At 54.7% G+C, this 18,292-nt stretch overlaps 2 protein-coding genes across 9 annotated transcripts in view; one reads left to right on the plus strand and one right to left on the minus strand.

Annotated features, from left to right (window-relative positions):
* Positions 1–18,292, plus strand: part of LOC139803945 (ankyrin repeat domain-containing protein 7-like) — a 226,787-nt gene that overhangs the window by 154,887 nt on the left and 53,608 nt on the right. The window lies entirely within an intron of this gene.
* LOC139804127 (maestro heat-like repeat-containing protein family member 7) lies at positions 8,723–16,392 on the minus strand. Of its 2 annotated transcripts, XR_011729280.1 has the most exons (18): positions 16,172–16,392; positions 15,778–15,884; positions 15,478–15,563; positions 15,320–15,400; positions 14,386–14,540; positions 14,177–14,291; positions 13,759–13,919; positions 13,534–13,671; positions 13,118–13,232; positions 12,670–12,804; positions 12,198–12,380; positions 11,740–11,895; positions 11,334–11,435; positions 10,798–10,906; positions 10,421–10,483; positions 9,861–10,038; positions 9,154–9,709; positions 8,723–9,057 (listed from the first exon to the last, which is right to left on the minus strand). XR_011729280.1 is itself a non-coding variant. In XM_071760963.1 (17 exons), exons 1-16 carry the CDS (start codon positions 16,258–16,260, stop codon positions 9,905–9,907), a joined length of 1,929 nt encoding a protein of 642 aa, XP_071617064.1. In that variant the 5' UTR covers positions 16,261–16,392; the 3' UTR covers positions 8,723–9,709; positions 9,861–9,904. The 2 variants fall into 2 exon arrangements, 1 of the variants encoding a protein (XP_071617064.1); XM_071760963.1 differs by having other exon boundaries at positions 8,723–9,709.

Consider the following 18,292-nt stretch of genomic DNA (forward strand, 5'->3'; position numbering starts at 1 on the left):
TCTTTGAACCTAGGACACATTGCTGGCTCATGATCAATTTGGTGCCCACCAGGACCCCTCCCAGCCTGTGCTGAAGGTACAGAGAGGATCCAAGGCTGTGTCATTAGATACAGATTATTTAAGCTGGCAGACTGCGGAGCATGAAAAAGCAGCAGTGGAGGGGCTGGGACAACTGAAAAGCTATTAGAAAACGTTTTCTGACAGAAATGATACAAATGAGGGACAGGCATCAGTGACAATGTTGACGCTCAGCAAAAAAAGCAAAACAATTACCAAATGGGCCACTGAGACATTTCACTTCACTGCTTGACAGGAGCTGTTAATACATCAATAGTAAATTCACTGAAGAGAATTTTTGTTGATGGTGATTTTCACAGCTGAATCAGACACCGAAATGCACTCAACAGGCAGCTGAAAGAAACTCAACCCCCGAGTTATCAACAAATACGACTCTGCGGGGATACCAGATTTAGAATAAAGTAGGTTTGATATTAAACAATGTCTTCTAGTAACAAAAGAGCGAATTTTGGTGCCTTGTAACAGGCGCTGGGGCCACAAAGTGAGCACGTTATCCTGCTGCAGGTTTTCCTCTCAGAATTATAGGATGTTGGGACACCTGAAACATTACAGGTGTGCGTGGCAAAGGTATTGGCTGCCTTTTCCTCGTGAAAATAGGGACAGAAGAGGGAAAAAATATTCCAGCGCAGTCCACCTCCAACCACCAACCAACCACCACAGGTATTCTTACCTCTAAAACTCCTGCTCCACAATTACAGGCAGCAACCCCGCTTCTTCCCGTGACACTCCACTCCTCCTCAGAGCCAGGGACTGCAGGAAGGCTCAGCCAGGGCTGATCTCCTCCCACCTGGGAACAGCTTCCTGAGCTCGCACACAACCCCATCTCCATGCTGGCAGGAATGGGTGCCTGAGGGCTCCCTGTGGCAGGGCCGACTCAAGAGGGAGCTCCACGGCTCTTCCCAGCACCTGATGGATGTGGATTCTGAGGAGCAGGTGGCAGCTGGTGGGAAAGGAGCAGAGGGGAACAGCAGCCCAGCAAGGAGCAGGAGGAAAAGGGGATGGGCTGCTGGGCTGCCTGACTTTCTATAGGGTGTGGGCAGGAGATGGGAGGGAATAGTGACCCCTCTCAGATCCCTCGGGCTCACAGGCCCTCCTTCTTTACTTCTCCAACCCAAACTTATTTAGTTCTTTCACTCCAACTATGACAGGTACCTTTGTTCCAATCAGTGGGAACCTCACCAGGCCACCCTCACCTCTCCAATAGGATGGACAGAGGCTCAGCAACTGTGTCTGCCAGCTCCTCAGGACCCGTGCGTGGACCCCGTGAGGCCGCATAAACTTGTGCACCTGCAGGTTCTTTAGATGATCACAAACCTCTTCTTTTCCCCCCCTGGGGGCTCCTTGGTTGTCCTGCTTTCCCCTGCTGTGGCCTCTGCAATGAGGCAATGAGCACTTCCCAGAGGAGACTGAGGCAAACAACTCCTGGAGAACCTCAGCATTCTCAATATCCTGTGGAGCTAGGTCTGACATTTCCTTCAGGAGAGCGCCTACGTTTCCCTTGCTTCTCCTTTTGTTCCCACCTACATGCCTCTCAAGGCTTTTCTGATTGCTCTTTCCATCCCTGGCAAGATTCAATTCTACCTGGGATGGATGTGGCTCTCCTGCCCTGCTCCCCAGCTGCTCCAACCACCTGTCTACTCCTCCTAGGGTACCTGCCCTTGCATCCCCCCTCTGCAAGCTTCCTCCTTCATTTTGAGGGCTTTTACGAGCTGCTGGCTCATCCATGCCGCCCTCCCAGAGTTTTTCCCCGGCTGCGGGATGGGGAGAGTGGGGAAATGCCAGCTGCCAGCATGGCCCGGGAACCAAGATGGCCGCCGGGCAGCCCCCTGCATGCCCCGGGACTACAGCTCCCAGCATGCCCCGGGACTACAGCTCCCAGCATGCCCCGGGGCTCTCCTCCTCTCCTGCTGCCTGAGCCCGCCCGACCCCGGGGCTGCCCCGGCCCCCGCCCAGCTGGGAGGGGGAGCAGGAGGAAGGGGATCTGGGCAGGGAGAGAAGGCAGGAAAAAGAGTGGTGAGGAGCGGGAAAGAGATGGAGGGGAAGGGGGCAAAGAGGGGGAGAGGGAGGGAGGGAGGGAGGGAGGGAGGGAGGGAGAGAGAGAGGAGAAGGGCGGGAAGGAGGAGAGAGGGGGGATGGACAGAGAGTGGGCCAGGGGTGGGCCAGGGGCCTGAGAGAGACAGAAAAGGCCCCAGGAGAGGGGAGTGACAGAGGGGTGGGAGAGGGAGCAGGAGAGAGGGGAAAGGGTGAGGGGAGGGGCAGGAAAGGGGAGAGGCTGCAGGAGAGAGAGGGACAATAAGGCCAGGAGAGGAGAGGGAGAGAGAGATGTGGAGACAGAGAGAGAGAAACAGCAATAGCTCTGAGAAGAGGCAGGGAGGAATTGGGAAACGTTGAGAGGGAGACAGCCAGTGAAAGCCCAAACTTGTGGTGGGCAAACGAGAGAGAGGGAGGGATGAAGAGCTGGGGGCAGGGAGCTGGGCAGAGCCCCAGAAGAGCAGTGATGAGCAGCAGGGCCAGGCCCCTGCACCCTGGGCTTCTCCCTGGGGTCTCCATCTCTGCTGTCTGCCAGCACTGGGGGCACCCCAAATGTCCTGCCTGCTCCCCACAGCCCTCCTGAGCCCTGGGGACAGCTCGGCTGTGGTGTCCATGTCCCAGGGCTGATTTGGGGGTGTTAGGGCTCTCCCAGGGCACTCTGGGACTGAATGGGAGCAATATCTCTGAGTGCCTCAGCCTTTCAGCCCTGGGCAGTTGAAGCCAGGCACTTTTTCAGGCTGTGAGAGGTGATGGGAAGATGGATGCTGGAGGTGTGCTGGTGGCTCTGTTGAGCTCCCACTCCAAAGCTGTGATCACTGAGATCCGGGGCCACCTGAAGGCCCTGGCAGAGATCTCCAGGGAGTTTGTATTCCACTTTTTGGTATCTTTGGGCTACAATCTGCTGGGGCAATGGGATGCTAGGGTTCCTGGTGCTGGGGCTATGGAGTGGCAAGGTTGTGATATGCCAGAGTTCAGGCGAGCCTGTTCTTGTTCCTGACAGAGTCTGGGTTTGTTGGCCTGGGTTCCAGGGATGAAAGGGATTTTTACCTTGTGTTCTGAGTGGTCTTTTCTTGTGAAGGATGAAAGGTTGTTTTCATTTTTAGGGTTTGATTAGGGACCCTTGGTTTGTGTACCTGGTATCTTCAGGTTGATTTTTGTTGTTGTTGTGCTGGATTGTGTTGTGTTTTCTGTCTTGAAACCATCATTTCTGGTCTGACACCTCTACAGCAGGTAGGGCAGTGTGACTGATGGTGTGGTCTTGCATATTTCTAGGGAATCAGTGGAAATGGTGGCTGGAGCCTTCTGCATCACTTACCCTTTGATTTCTTGAGCGTAAATCTTGCAATGTTTTTGCTGAGGTGCAAAAATGAAATGGGAGAGCAGATCTTCCTCACTCAGACACACACACACACAACTTCCCCCATCTGAAGATGAACAGAGAAAATCCCTGGGGCTGTGTTCTTTTGTTAAACGTGTGTCAGATACCCAGCCCTGGGGACTTGTGTGCAGAGAATGGCTGCATGGGCCTGGGGTTTGACCATCATCACCTGGAAGGGTGACCCATCAACACCCCACCCTTGATGCCCCATCAAGGCCTCCATACTGGTAAAAAAGCCTAAAGCTGCACCCAGTGCAAGAGGAGTTTCTACTGGAAATGAGATCTTATCCATCATAACTGGAACCATCTCAGTGATCACCAAAAATCACAGAATTGTCACAGTTTCAGAAGCTCTCTAAGATCACTGAGCATCACCCCCCTCCCCACTGTCCTGCCCCCCCCGCCCCCCCCTGCTTGTACTGGGAGGTGATGGGAAGGGGGTTGTTATCCCAATACTGCCCAAACTGGGGGTGAGCAGACCAAGCTAGGGGGAGGGGGTCATGGATTCGAGGGGGGGACCCCAACTTATCCCAGGGGTAGGGGGGTGGAGGAGCTGTGATTTGGTCTCCCCCTAACTCATCCTGGGGGAACCAAACTCATCCTGGGGTTTGGGGGCTGCAGTGGAGGAGGCTCAACCCCAGCCCTGGAAACCCCAACTGATCCCGGGGGTTGGGGCCTCTGATTTGGGACATCAAAAATATCCTGGTGGTGTTTGGCTGCAATTGGCAACCCACAAACCATCCTTGGGGCCAGGGGACATGATGGGTGACCCCCAAATCATTCCAGGTGATCTAAATTACCCTGGAGGGTGGACTCCCAAAATATTTCAAGAGAGCCCAACTCATCACGGGGTGGAGGCTGCAATGGGGAACACCAACCAATCCTGCTGAAGCCCAGCTCATCCCCCATGTGGGTGTGATGGGTGCCCCCCCCAGCTCACCCTGAGGAGTGTGCAGCGTGGCTGTGGACTCCACAACATCCTAGAGGTGGCCAATTCTTTCTCACAATTTTAGGTATAAAAGTATCACTTGTGATTCAGGAAATGCAGCTTGCTTTGTGGAACAGCACCCTGCTCCCCTTTCTGTGCAGAAATGGGTATTAAGTCAAAGATCTCGACCCTGTGTGTGCTTATGGCACACCAGGTAATGGACCCACTTTGAGGACAACACTGTGACAGCATCAGAAACTGCAGGAGATCTATTAAAGAAAGGGAGTGCTTGTCAGTAAGGCAGAGTAGTGCACAGATTCCCCCAAATCTGTGAAGAAAATGAAATTCAGTTTCTTAGCTCAGTTTGAAGGTAGCTTTTATAAGCTTGTGACTGCTGTCAGTATTGCCAGGTAGACACGAGTGGTTTCAGCAGGGGAGTGAATGCAAGCCATTGCTTGTGTCATTTCTCCATGCATCTGCCTAATGTATTTGTGGTTTTAAACAATGTTTTCTTCTAGACCTGCCCCTGGTCACTGTCCTGGAGAGTGTATTTTTGAAAAAGATGAGTGTGTGTTTACCCAGAAGAGGAGAGAACCAGGGATGGAGGAGTCCAACTCCCACTTCTTACACCAGATCAAAAAGAGACAACAGTGCTGGGGTAGGTGAGTTAAACTCCAGGCTGAATATTCAGAAGGGAGACTGCCAGTACTTTGAAATGATAGGCTAGACCCAGGAGAGAGTTTGTACTGTTCTGTTCAGAACAGTTCTTACTCAAATGAAGTGAACACTCATTACTATGATTACTCTGCACAGTTGTTGCAGTCTCACAAGTATAACAGTCTACGCCATAAAAATCTTTCTGAAAATTGTTTCAATCATAATTTTTAATTTTTAAATAATGAACATGTCCAGTATAATGAGGATGCTGAGAGAATGCATTCTACTTTGCTCATACTTGCTTGTGTATCTTTGTAGGGCTCCTGTGAATCCAGAGGCATCCAACATGGGATGTAGACAGAGGGCACCCCTTGTTTCAAGGTCACCAAGAGGAACCTCTGGAAAACAGTGCTTGACATTTTTCTACCCCATGTATCAAGCTGGGTCTGGGTTATGAAGTGTTGATCTACAAAAGGAAGGTGATGATGAAGAGATTCCTTTGTGGAGGAGGAGAGGGGAAGGAAGGATCTCATGGGCCATGGGGATTGATGGAATTAGGAAAGTGACAGAAACTACAAGGTAAGAAACACAAGCAATAAAGCAGCCCAGAATGGAATAGTGAACTGAAGTATGTGCTAGAATCCAAGTTTGGGGTTGTATAAAAAAATGTAAATTGTTTAGATGTAGACAGCTTGGAATGGAGACCTGAAGAAACTGAAGTAACATCATTTCTTACAGATGAAGGAAGGGAAGGAATTATTGAAGGCATCTAAAGGCTGCAAGTATGGAAATAGTTCATTAATTCAATTTTTTTTGTCACGTATTTAAGTGCTGTTTCCCCACCATTTTTGGTAGTTTTTTCTGTAGATCACTTGTGTCCTTTTCCCTCAGCTGTCTAAAGCCCTGTCTGGATGTGACATCAACACTAAGCTCTGATAAACCAGGTGCTTCCTGCAGCGTGGCCTTTCTGAGGTGGCACCAAAGGGAAGGGGGGATGCAAAGCCAGAGCTCTGCCTTTGCTTTCAGCAGTGCCATCATTTCAGTGGCAATCACCAGAGGCAAAGCCTGCTTCAGTTTCTCTGTCAGAGAGGAAGCTGAAATTGCTATTGACAAGTTCAATTGGTGCTGAAACAGCACTGGGTATGAAACTGCAATTCTTCTTAAAAGCCTGAAAATTAGCATGTTAGAAATACCACATGCTGAATGTGTCTGAGAATTTCTCTAAAAGTGTAGAGCCACTGATCTGTGATTTAAATGGATGTTGGATTGTTTTGGGCTGTTCTACTATTCTTTTAATTTGATACTGGCAAGAGGTCCTGTGTTGACATTACAGTGGGAGATTGGTATTGTTGAGTTTTTAAGTCTTGCTCTTGCTGTGCTGGATATTCTGGTTGGATGATAGTGAAATCTTCCAGTAGATTTTTAAAGCACTGGATCTGGGCACCTAAATGATTGTAAATATTCTCTGATTGTGGCTCAGACTTGAGTAAATGTAAAGATGGAAAGTGACTGCGTGGCAGCAGTGTGTGTTGGTGTTTCTGTTCCTTTTCATCTCTATATATTTCTATACTACGAGGACTGGCATTTCTATTCATTCAGATATTTGATCTCTTTCCTTTGTCTTGCCTTTGTTACCCAAATTGAGGAGTTCTTCCTCTCTGCTATCTATTGATAATGGTTTGTAAAGTTTTGTAGGGTGAATTTGGTCAGAAATTGCTAACCAGTGAAGGAAATTCCTATGCTCTTTGTTGATAGGGAAGAGAAGTGTCTTCCTTGAATTTTAATTAATACATATCCAAAATAAATCTTACTTTAATTGTAATTTTTCAATTAAAATCTCAATTAGAGTAACTCTGTTACATAAATAGATATTTACATGTGGTGTATTTAGCTTTTGACTCTATTCAAGGTTCAGATGATTCAGGTGTAGTCATTACAATCCAGTTTTGAAATAGTGCTCTTGGCCTGGCTTTGATCAGAGGTTTGCTTGCAGATGTCACTGGACTGAGGAAGTTGCCTAAGATGTAGCTGAAGCAGTTCCTGCCCGTTTAGGAAAGACAGCAGTATGGGCCAAGAGCAGTGTTCCTTTTTTTCCTTGCAGACACAACTGGCTTAACTTAAGCTGTGCCTAGCCAGTCCAACTTGCTCTTCTTCCAGCTCTACCTTTTTTTAGAATGTTGTGTTGTGTTTCTTACAGATTGTCCCTTTTGCTAAATTTAATTTATTAATTGAGTTTTGGTGTGCATGTCATAAATCATGGTTGCCAATCTCAAAAATGTTGGTGTTTGAAGAGATTGAGCTTTTAAACAAATGTAAAAGAGTCTAGAATCAAGGACAGGGGATTAGTAGGAACGAAAATGGGTCTTTCTGAAAGCTCCTTGAGGACTGTAGTTTAATTTAGTGTTGAATGATCGGTCAGCTTAAATTACTAAAAAGAGTTCAAGCTGACGTGGATTGTATCACACTGCAGCCATACGTTGTTTGCTTTGTTTGCAAACTTTATAAAATTCATGAAGTGCAGATACAGAGCATGGGAAAAGTGACGTGTAGTATTTGTGGAGGATGCAGGAAATTTTTGTAAGGTATTTTTCTGCAGTTTTTCAGATAACAAAGCCTCACATGGGTACATAAAGAGCTTGATGTCCTTGTATCTGGAAGAACACCTGGATTCAGGGCATGTAGCTTCAGTGCCTTCAAAGCTCTGTGCTCAGTGCCCAGCAGGCTCTGGGAGCAGCGGTTGGAGGAGAATGGATGGGTTGGGTGCTCAGGAGGTGGGGCTGTAGTCTGTGCTGCTAGGACTGGAGCTGGGCTGTTGCTGACTGGTGCAGGTTCTTCCTGCTACACATGCATTAGCCTGGCTTAGTTAACAAGAACAGAGAGTTCCTTCATTAGGAGAGATGCAGGCCTGGTGTAGTTAACGTGTGTGGATAGTGACTGATCCCTCAGGTAAGATGGTGGCAGATACTGAACTCTGGCGGTTGGTTGGACACTGGTGGCAGGCAACTAAGTTAAGAATCTTGTCTCCTGTCAGCCTTCCCTAAGCCTGAGACCATTGCTGTTAGTGAAGTGTTTCTTAAGTGAATTTAGAGAGTCTTCCTCACACCTTACTCTTTCACAACTGTCTTCTAGAGAGTTTGCATTGCTGAGTATATTAAATACTTTTGGTGGGAGCACTGAGGCAGAAGAAGAAGTGTTTTGTTCACACCGTTTCAGTGGAAAAATTACATGTCTCAACTGCTTTGCTTAGCCCCACGTTCACTTCTTACTCAGTTCAATTCTTTTCCTGAATTTTACTGGTTAGGAATACAAATTCCTCAACATACATTACACTCTTCTTCCTCTGCAGGGCACCACCCAGAACTGCACACGAAGCTGGAGCTCCACAGCACTGCTCAGACTCGGTCTACAGGAGAATCATCAAACCACAGACAGCTTTGTTTTTTCCCCAAAGTCTCTGAGGGAAGCTGCCGCTGAGCAGCCTGACTGTGACACTGCAGGGATACACTGTGTTCTGCCTCTACAATCACAGGAGTGGTGAGAAAATGGAGCCTGGACAACTCCTAGGATTCTGTGATGCGTTGAGCCCAGGATCACCCATCGGTCCCAGGATCAGAGCCCAGGTCCCATCCAACAGATTTCACCACACGCTGTACTTTCCAAACACCGCATTTTATTTGGGGACCTTTTTGACCTGTTGGTAGCTATCCCAGAGGCCAGGAGGCTGCACCTCCTGCTGCTCTGATGAGACAAGGAAAGCAGCTCTGGCTCCGCTCTGCCCTGCCCAGCTGTCCCAAGCCACCTGGGCCCACACGGTGACGCTGACCCTGCCCGGCACAGCTGGAACCTCCTGTAGCCTCTTGGGCAGCTGGTGATGAATCCATTGCCAAACAGCCTCCAACAGGGTATCTTGTTTGGGTGTGTGAATCCAGCTGCTCTAGGTCTCTGTGGGAGAGTTCAAAAACTCTGCAGACACCCTGGTGACCTCCTGGAAGTGACAGAAGAGGAATGCAGCAGCTGCTTCTCAGAGCTTGGGAGAGCTGGAATCAGTTGGGAGTCTCCAGATGCTGATGCAATTCCTCACCTGTAGGTGGGCTGGAAGAACTCAGCACCAGCTGATGATGCCCATGACACTGAGCAGGACTGCTGCGAGGAGCAAAACGTTCATCATCACCCTCAGCCGTGCCCAGGACTGCCCTGGTGTAGCTGTGCTTGGTGACGAGGCACATCATTTCAGGTGAAACACCCTCCATTTTACACTCTGCCTTGTTCCTGCAGCTTTCCAAAAAAGCCCTGAAGACAAAGCAGTGCTCGGGTTTAAAAGAGCTTTTTGCTGAGGTAAACCCTGACTCCCTTCTGCCCTCTGCCTCCTGGCACCACCACCCTAAAGAAGGGTAACCTGGCTGTCCAACAAGTCGCGGCCAGGGCTGATGTGCAGGTAGCAGGAGAGGCCAGGACAAATGCTGTGTGCTCTGCAGGCTCTGGGTGCTGCCTGTGCAAAGGGCGTCATGGCACGGGGCTGCTTCTTCCATCTTGATTCCCACGCTGCCATCTGCACCAGGAGCCCTTAGGTCAGGGACAATTCTCTCAACGCCATCTTCCCACCAGGACCTTCGCCCCAGCGCAGCCACTTCCTCCTGCTGGGATGACATTAGGGAGGTCTAACCGGGAGAGCCAGGGCACAGGAGAGTTCTGGGGGCACTCGTTTGGACAGAGACCGTTGGGCACAGCCCAGGGGTGCACGTGAGGGTCTGGGGAACAGCAGCCGTGACGGGGCGGTGGTGAAAGTACCGTCAGGAAGATGGGGGCAGCAAGATTGTCCTTGACCCATCTCATCAGCAGCAGAAGCACAGGCCTCGGCAGGACCATCTTGATCTCTCCAGCTCCCTCACGCACTGCAGGATGTGCAAGGTCTGACCTGCTAAGGACCTGACTGAGGGATCAGGGTCATAATCCAAGCAATTGAGGGCTGCAACAGAAAGAAAGAGAGCAGCAGTGGTGAAACCCTGCTGTCTGCACAGACCCTTCTGTGCAAGCCCATCCCTCTCTTTACCTGACCAGGAGGAGCAGCTGGAAGCTGCTGCTCAGGAATCCCAGGCTCCCAGACTGGGTTGGGCTGGAAGGGACCTTCTTAAGGATCGCCTAGTCCCAACCCCCCACCTCGGGCAGGGACACCTCCCACTAAGCTGGGGAGCTCCAAGCCACCGCCAGCCTGGCCATGGACACTTCCAGGGATGGGACAGTCACAGCTTCTCCCTCCCTCCTTTCCCTGTTGCAGGGGAGCCAGGACTGGCAGCACCCTGCCCAGGCTCTCTCCCCTGCCCCGCCAGCACCCCTCTGACCCTACTCACCATCCCACACAACCTCCAGCGTCCGTTTGGATTGATTCCACCCCAGGTGCCGCGCAGCAGTCCCTGTGCACAGAGCTCCCGTCAGACCTCCCCCTCCCCAGCACTGCGGCAGCACAGCCCCCGGCCCGGCCAGCTCGGCCGCACGCCCTCCTGCCCAGCGCTCTGCGGGGATGGCCCCGGGCAAGTCCCCGAGGGCGCTGCTGACACTGAGCCAGGCGGCCACCAAGGCCACCGAGGCCTGGGCAGGGCAGGGCAGGGGGGGCAGCGGGAGGCCAGGGCCCTGCCCGGGACAGCCACAGGGCTGCTCCTGGTGCCAGGGCAGCGCCGGGGGCTGGGGCTGGGCTGCCAGAAGAGGGTCCCCGGGGGCTGTGGCTCACCTATGAACCTGATGGCCTCCACTCTCACGCTGGCCTGAGGGTCCCACAGGTAGTGCAGGCTGAAGCACACGTAGTCTTCCACACACGTGCTGCTCCTGTCCTGCTTCAGCTGGAGAGTGCCCGAGGTCACGTCATGGGGCTGGCAGAGACCATTCCCCGTCTGCCAGAGCAGTCCCTCTGCCCATCCCACCCCTTCCCCCCCAGGCCATTCCTTTCTGCCAGCCAGGAGCCCCGGGGGGCTGAGGTGCAGCCAGAGCCGCAGGCAGAGGGGGCCTGGGGGTACTGTGACCCCCTCCGTGCTGCTGCCAGGGCCCAGGTGGGCCGGGGGCTCCTGCAGCACCCAGGGGCTGGGGGGAAGAGGGGCCTGCAGAAGCAGCCCTGGCTGTGCCTTAGGGAAAGGGGAAGGGGGACTGAGCTCCAAGCTGTGCATTCTGCTCTGGATCAGGGACAGCCAGGAACAGCTGCACATTCACACCCTGGGCACATGGAGCATCCCCTGTCCAGCCCAGGCCCTGGCACCTGGGGCTTGTCCTCACCAAAGTCTCTCCAATCAGCCAGGTCTTCTTCTTCTTGATCACCCTCTTGAGCGTCCTCCAGCCCAGGAACTTGGCACAGATGAGGAGGGCTTTGCCAGAGGCCTGCAAAACAGCAGCAGGTGGGAGCTGGCACCACGGCTCAGAGCAGGAGACCTGTCGTCCCCCTCCTCTTGGCAAGGCTGCCAGCTGTCCCCAGCTACTTCTGGGAAGAGGCAGGTGGGGACAGAGCCTGAATGCCCGGGCTTCAATGCCCGAGGCAGGGACACGGGGCAGCCACCACCTCAGCTATGGCACTCTCACAGCCAGCACAAGAGAAATGGGCAAGAGCTGCTGAGCTGCTGCTGCTGCCAGGGCTGGGGCAGAGGGAAGGAAGGGCAAAGCAGGTGCTCAGCTTTCAACTCTCTACCTCAGCCACACTCCTGCTCTCAGCATTCATGTGCAGGAAGAGCGAGACCACAACCCCGCGTATCGCCTTCTTCATCTCTGCCTTGTCTCTGCCCACCACAGCCTTCATCGTGTCCCCGAAGAGGCTGAGGGAGAGCTCTTGCACCTGGCTGGACTCCTGGGAGGAAAGAAGACAGTGTGACTGCAGCAACAGCCTCTCGCCACCCACGGTGACCAAAAGCATTAACGTGGTCAGTGTGAGGGGAGATGCTCTGGGGTTGCTGGCCTCGGGGCACCTATCTAGAAGCCGAGGCCAAGGAGAAGCCATGCTGGGTGCAGAGCCCAGCAGCCCTCCCAGCAGAGCCCAGGGCCGTGAGGAGGGCAGCAGCCCTGCCCAAGTGCTGCCCGTGGGGCTGGGCTGGAGGGCAGCTGTCCTTGTCCCTTGCCCCTCTGCGGGGTCAGGTCCCACATCAGCCTTACATCACCAAAGAGGGGCGGGAGCTTCTGTGCCAGCAGCAGAGCGACGGGGCTGGCCTCTTTCCTCTTCAGGTGACCCATCATGGTCTGGAAGAAGACCAAGGCCTCCATCCTGACATCTGTGGATGGATCCTTCAGGCACCTCAGGATCCTGTCCAGCAGAGATCTGCCCCGCATTTCTCTTGCCTGGAGGAAACAGAGAATTTCTGTGAGGATGGAGCAGTGGAGGAGCAGCCTGGCACAAACGCCCCGTGTGCTGAGCACCAGCCTCCCCCCCGGCTTCCCGGCAGGCGCTGCGCATGCCGATGGGGATGAAGGAGAGAGCAGGACAGCAAAGGCTCTGTGGCCCCTGCTCAGCCACCCCTCTCTCTGCTGACAGCCACCTCCTTCCTCTCAGCCAGGCCCAAGCCAGCGCGTTACCCCTGCCCCAGCCCCAGGCTGCCAAGGCGGCTCCGCCTGACTCCGCCTCGCTCACCATCTGCGGATCTCCTGACAGTGCCACCAAGCCCCCGAGTGCCCGCAGACGGATTGTCTGACTGCCATGGCTCAGGTAGGCGTGGAGGAGGCGCAGGTCACTCCAATCCTTTCCCAGGCCCTGGCAGCCCAGCAGCTGAAAGAACAACAGCAGTGAGAGACGGGCAGAGCTGCAGGACCCTGGCACTCTGCGGCTCCTGGTTACCACTGCCAGCTTGGGGCCTGGGGGCTGACACAGCCCCTCTGGGGGGCAGCCCTGCCTGTGGACACGTGGGGGTGCTGAGCACTGCCCCAGCAGGAAGGGCTGGATGGAGGCCCCAGGGACTGACTGGCAGCAGAGCCCTCTGTCCCAGCTCCAGGGACTGTCATCCCACCCGGCGGCAGCCGCCTGTGCCAGAGGGACGGCTTCAGGAGCATCTGGCAGAGGCACTGCTTCCCACCAGGCTTACCTCAGTATAGAAAGTCATGGCATAGTTCATCTGCCATTCCCTCCTCTGAGCAAGGATCTCCTTCATGTGCTGGAACAGGAAGGCTTGCTGCTCAGCTGGGCTCTTCCTCATCTCTCTGGGCAGGGCAAGAAAAGCAGTGCTGGCAGTGAGCAGGGCAGGCAAAGCCTTGCTGGGATTGCCCTGCCCTGCCCAGCCCAGCCCAGCCAGGATAGCCCAGGCCAGGACACGCCTTTGCCCCCAGCCACAGCCTCCACACCACTTGCTGACAGTGCCCTGCTCTCTCCCCAGGCAAGGAGCACCCCTTGCCACTCGGATCGCTCCCTGGCCAGCGCTGCGGCTGCAGCCCGGGGCCTGGGGACTTCTCTGCCCCCGGGGATGGGGCTGCCGAGGCACCGCTGGCTACAAAGGGCTCTCACCTGGCCAGCAATCTGACTCCTCTCTCCAGGGTCTCCGCTCGCAGCATCATGTCCCAGCCGCCCTCCTTCTGGATGTTCTGGACATGCCCTTCACAGCCAGCAGCGTGCAGCAGAACTTTAATGCCCTCCACTGCCAACCTGTGTGCAGAGCAAGGTCCAGTTACACACAGAGCAGGGGCCCTGGCCCAGGGCCCAGGGGAATGGCAGGAGAAGGGGATGGCGCACCCCAGAGGGCCGGGTTGATCAGCCCCAGGCTGCTCCTGCCCCAGCATCACTGCAGCCAGGGAAAGCTTGTAGAGCAGGGTCATGAGGAGCCTGGGGAAGAGCCCTTCCAGGATCCCCTGACAGCGGGGCCGCTGGCTGAGCCTGTACAGGACCTGGCTTGCCTGCAGAAAGACACAGGGACAGCTCTCAGTGCAAGGAAGCTGCTGTGGCGTATTTGTCCTTGGGGAGCTCAAGGGGCAGCCTTGAGGGGCTGGAACAAGGGGGTTGGTGCAGGGCAGGTCCCTGCTGGCCTCCAGGGGCTGTGTCCACAAGTGCTGGAGGAGGGGGCTGTTGGGGGCAGGCAGGAGGGGCTGTGTCTCTTTTCCTGGGGAGCCATGAACAGCCCTGAAGGTGAGCAAGGCCTGCTCTGGTCACTCACAGATGGGATAGCACAGTTTGGTCTCCAGCCCTGGATCACACTGAGCAGCCTGTCAAGGATTGTCTCAGAAGCGCTGGGCAGGGACAGCAGCATCTCCCACATGGCCAGCGCAGCACTGCAAGCCAGAACACTCTGTTAGCAGGGCTGCCTTGGCCACTGTGCTGTGCCTGGGCTACAGAGCAAGTCCCCAGGGCTCTTGGGGCTCATACTTGTCACAGGAGGGACTGATCCTCAACAGGCTCCTAACTGTTGCCTCGGGGCAGCACTCGCTCAGCAGCCCAAGCACCGATCTCAGGACAAACTGCCCTGGTTCCGTGCGCACCTCCTCCACGTTTCTGTGGATGCACCTCAAGAGTTTTTCTGCCTGGAGGGAACAGAGGGGAGGATGGTGCTGCCACTGGGCTGCAACCATCCCCTCAGATGCCACACACAGGAAGGGGCCCCTCCCAGCAGCCCAAGGCCCCGGCTCCCTGGCCAGGTCCTGGTGCTCCAGTCCCAAAGATGCAGCACAGAGCTTGGGCCAGCTCTCTCCCCTCCCTCCCTCCCTCCCTCCCTCCCTCCCTCCCTCCCTCCCTCCCTCCCTCCCTCCCTCCCTTCCTCCCTCCCTCCCTCCCTCCTTTACTTCCCTCCCTCCCTCCCTCCCTCCCTCCCTCCCTCCCTCCCTCCCTCCCTCCCTCCCTCCCTCCCTCCCTCCCTCCCTTCTTCCCAAGCTGCAGCTGGAAGATTTGGCCCATTGTCCTTTCAGCCCATGGAGTGGAGGTGCCAACACAAGGACTGACACCAGAGATACCCACAGAGTATCCAGGACAGTATCCATCCTGTGTCCCCAGTGACACAGGGTGTCAGGGGAACTGGAGCTTGTCTGGACCTGAGGCTCCTTACCCTGGGACTGGTAGCCACGGCTTCCTGGGAACAGCAGCAAAGCCTGGCTCTGCCTTCCTGTCCCTGGGGCCCCTCCCAGCCTCAGGGAAGAATCCCCACACCAATCTGTCATGGCCAGGAGGTGGCCAGAGCCCCTTCCCACTGCAGCCTCTGCTCCTTTCTGTGCCTCTGTACCCCTCGGGGTGCAGAGGGCTTCGGGGGAGAAGCCTCCCTGGGGGGTTTGCATGGGGGCAACTGTGACCTGCTCTGGAAATGCCAGACCTGCGAGACATCCTGCAGACTCACGAGGGTGGAGGGGCAAAGGTTGGCTATCAGATCTCTCAGACAGTCCTTGTCCTGCTCCTGCAACAAGAGAAGGTTATGGGGAGCATGTGTTATGCTGGAGCAGGCACAAGGCAGGTGACAGTCTCTGTAGGTACCTCTCCTAACTCTTCTAGAGCATCCGCACACGTCTCCTGGCCCTTTGCAGCTGAATACCGAACGATGGTGGCATCAGGATTGGAATCTAACAAAGCAAGGGAGGAGGGGGAGCTGAAGGTGCTGGCAGGACTAACTGAAGGGCCCTACCTAGCACCCAGCCCCGTGCCAGCTCCCGAGGACAGAGCCAGCCCTGGGCGGGGGGACCCAAAGAGGGGACTGGCAGGGATCAGGCCGGGGATGTGCCCAGCAGCCACTGCCATGCAGGAGCACAGCAAAGCAGCCAAAGGCCCCTCACTCACCTCTTTCCAGCAGCTGGGCCATCTTCTTTGGGATGGGGAGACCGCTCTCTTCCACCTCATCCTTCACCCAGGCCAGCGGGGGCCGGCTCAGGGACCTCTGCTCAGTCCTGAGGAAGGAGGAGAGGCCATGGGGGGTGGGCATGGGGGTGGCAGAGCTGCTGGCCCCAAGGCTGCACGGCCTGCGGGGAGAGCCCGTGGGGCCACGGGGGCTGCGTGGGGGCAGGGAGATGTCTGGGACGGGCTCTGCACGGGGCAGGGAATCTCCCGGGGATGGAGGCTCCTGGGCAGCCTCTGAAGAACCACAGCCCTCCCGATGGACAAACCACAAAGGCCTTTCATGAGCCCTCGCATTTGACCCCACGGTGCCCACCCAGCCCCAGCCCCTGGCTCTTACCTCGCTTGGGGACTGAGCAGCCTCTGGGAATTGCCATGGTCCTCTGGGGAACCACAGCGGCTTTCGCAAGATCCAACAGCACCAGACATGGCTCAGGGCTCCTAGGCAGCTCTCTGCTCCTGTCTGATCCTATCACTGTCCTCTTGGACACTGAGCCAGGGCCACCCCAGCACTAGGAAGGGACCCGGGGTCCAGCGGTGTCACCAATGATGTAACAAAGGTCCCATTGTCACCTGGCAACCGGGCCAGGTGTGTACAGGCAGGCACTGGAACATCCACACCCAAGTCTGACATGCGCAGGCACCGTAAATCACCTTTGCAGCAGCCAGCTCTCTCAGCTACTCAGTACCTTTTTCCAGAGCTGTCCACTTGGCCACTGCCTCCATCTCTGGCCAGCTTTCCCAACTCTCTGCCTTCTCTATTATTTCAGGAGATTGCACCATCGTCCCAACACCAAAGCAAGCAGGTGACAAGTGTCTCACCTTCATGCCAGCCAAAGTCCTTTGTACTTAAATTTCACAAGTCCTTCAGAAAAAAGGATTGAGTTTCTCTGACTCCAGTTCCTCCCCTTGTGATGAGGGAAGAGCGGCCTCACAAGGACTTGCTGCTCAAGCTTTTACAGAAGACTCTCTCCTCACCCTTTGGAGAGGATTTGCTCTCTCACCTTCATCAGAGCTCTCCCCCACATGCTCCATCTTTGCTGTGCCTTCAGTAGCGCAGGGCTCAGCTGCCTTTCCTCACTGCCTGACCACAGGGGCAACCTGTGGGGAATTGATCCCAAACCCCCACTCCCTGTCCCCCTGTGTCAGGAGGGGGAAGCAGCACTGCTTGTTGCAGGCTCTGACAGAACAGGGACCTGGGCCACTACTGGCCAAGGGACAGCAGGAAAAGCCACTGACAAAGCTGGAGTGGAGGCCACACTTGTGCTGGAATTCTCACACCTGCATCTATGCCTACTGATAATAGACCAACAAATTGACAATAATTAACACATAGAAATCTGAGGGACAGCCACTTCCAAAACCTCCCAAATCTGATGGAGGGATACAGCTTGCTATGAAGGGAGGATGTGTCGTTTGTCAGTAAAAAAAAAATCAAAACCAAACTATAAGTCAGTTCAAGTAGGGATTGCCACAGGTAACGTGGTAGAGCCACTGCCCAGCTTACTGCAGAACAGAGCAGTGGGGTCAGACAACACAAAGCCAATGCCCTTTGCCCAACACCCCCAGTCAAGAAGAAACAAACAGACTAAAGAGCTTTACAGAACAAATTGTATCCTATAGAGCAAGTTGGGCAACAATGAGGGTGAGCCTTTATTAACCAGGCTGTCCCAGCACCTCACCTTAAGCACAGGGGACATGCACAACCCTGCTTACAGGATTGGCTGGGTCCCACTATCTCTTTTAGGGAAAAAGAGAGCAATTGTCCCCTGGTTAAACCCCCCACTTTCTTCTGAGGGGAAGAGGAAAAAGGGAATGAGGGAGAGAGACTTCAAGGTTGGAAGAAAAGCAGTAGCACAAATTTCATGAAGTAGGAATAGGGAGAGTGAATTACAAAGATGTACAACATCCCAAGATAAATATGGAAACTGCCTCCTCGGTTGGTAATCCTGGCTCCACCACACTTGTCCCCCACTGGACTCAGCAGCAGATAGGGCTGCCCAAGTGACAGACCCCAACAGCCTTACAGCAACCAAACTGGTCCTGACTGGCAAGGCAGAAGACCACCTGTCTCCATGAACTCTGTTCTTCTACAGCACAGAAACAAGAAACAGCAGCAGCAGCAGCACAGCTTGCAGCACAAAACAAACAGCCCCCAACCCAGCCGACACACCAGCCAGAAAAGCCACCGGGGGATTCTTTTCAGACCCATTTCATACAGAGCACCATGGGAAGGAATACTGGCAGTAGCCCACTTGGGTCGCCTGAACCATCCTCTCCACCCCAGGGGCACAGCTGCTCCCCATTCTCACTGCCACGTCAGCACCTGACACTGCCCTGTCCCAGGCACCTTTTTCTCCTGCTCCTCTCAGACCAGGACACTCCTGGAGATCAAACGAGCCCAGTGAAGCTCCAGGCTCTAACCTGCACCCAAGATAAACACTGCCCTCCTCTCTAAATA

This window comes from Heliangelus exortis, chromosome 17 (genome assembly GCF_036169615.1).
Source record: "Heliangelus exortis chromosome 17, bHelExo1.hap1, whole genome shotgun sequence".
In the NCBI taxonomy this organism is placed as follows: Eukaryota; Metazoa; Chordata; class Aves; order Apodiformes; family Trochilidae; genus Heliangelus; species Heliangelus exortis.

Coding starts and splice junctions, on each gene's coding strand:
- LOC139804127 (XM_071760963.1), bottom strand. CDS start 16,260: ATGTCTGGTGCTGTTGGATCTTGCGAAAGCCGCTGTGGTTCCCCAGAG. Junction 14,292..14,385: donor ATCAGTCCCTCCTGTGACAA/GTATGAGCCCCA, acceptor TCTGGCTTGCAG/TGCTGCGCTGGCCATGTGGG. Junction 13,920..14,176: donor CAAACTGTGCTATCCCATCT/GTGAGTGACCAG, acceptor GTCTTTCTGCAG/GCAAGCCAGGTCCTGTACAG.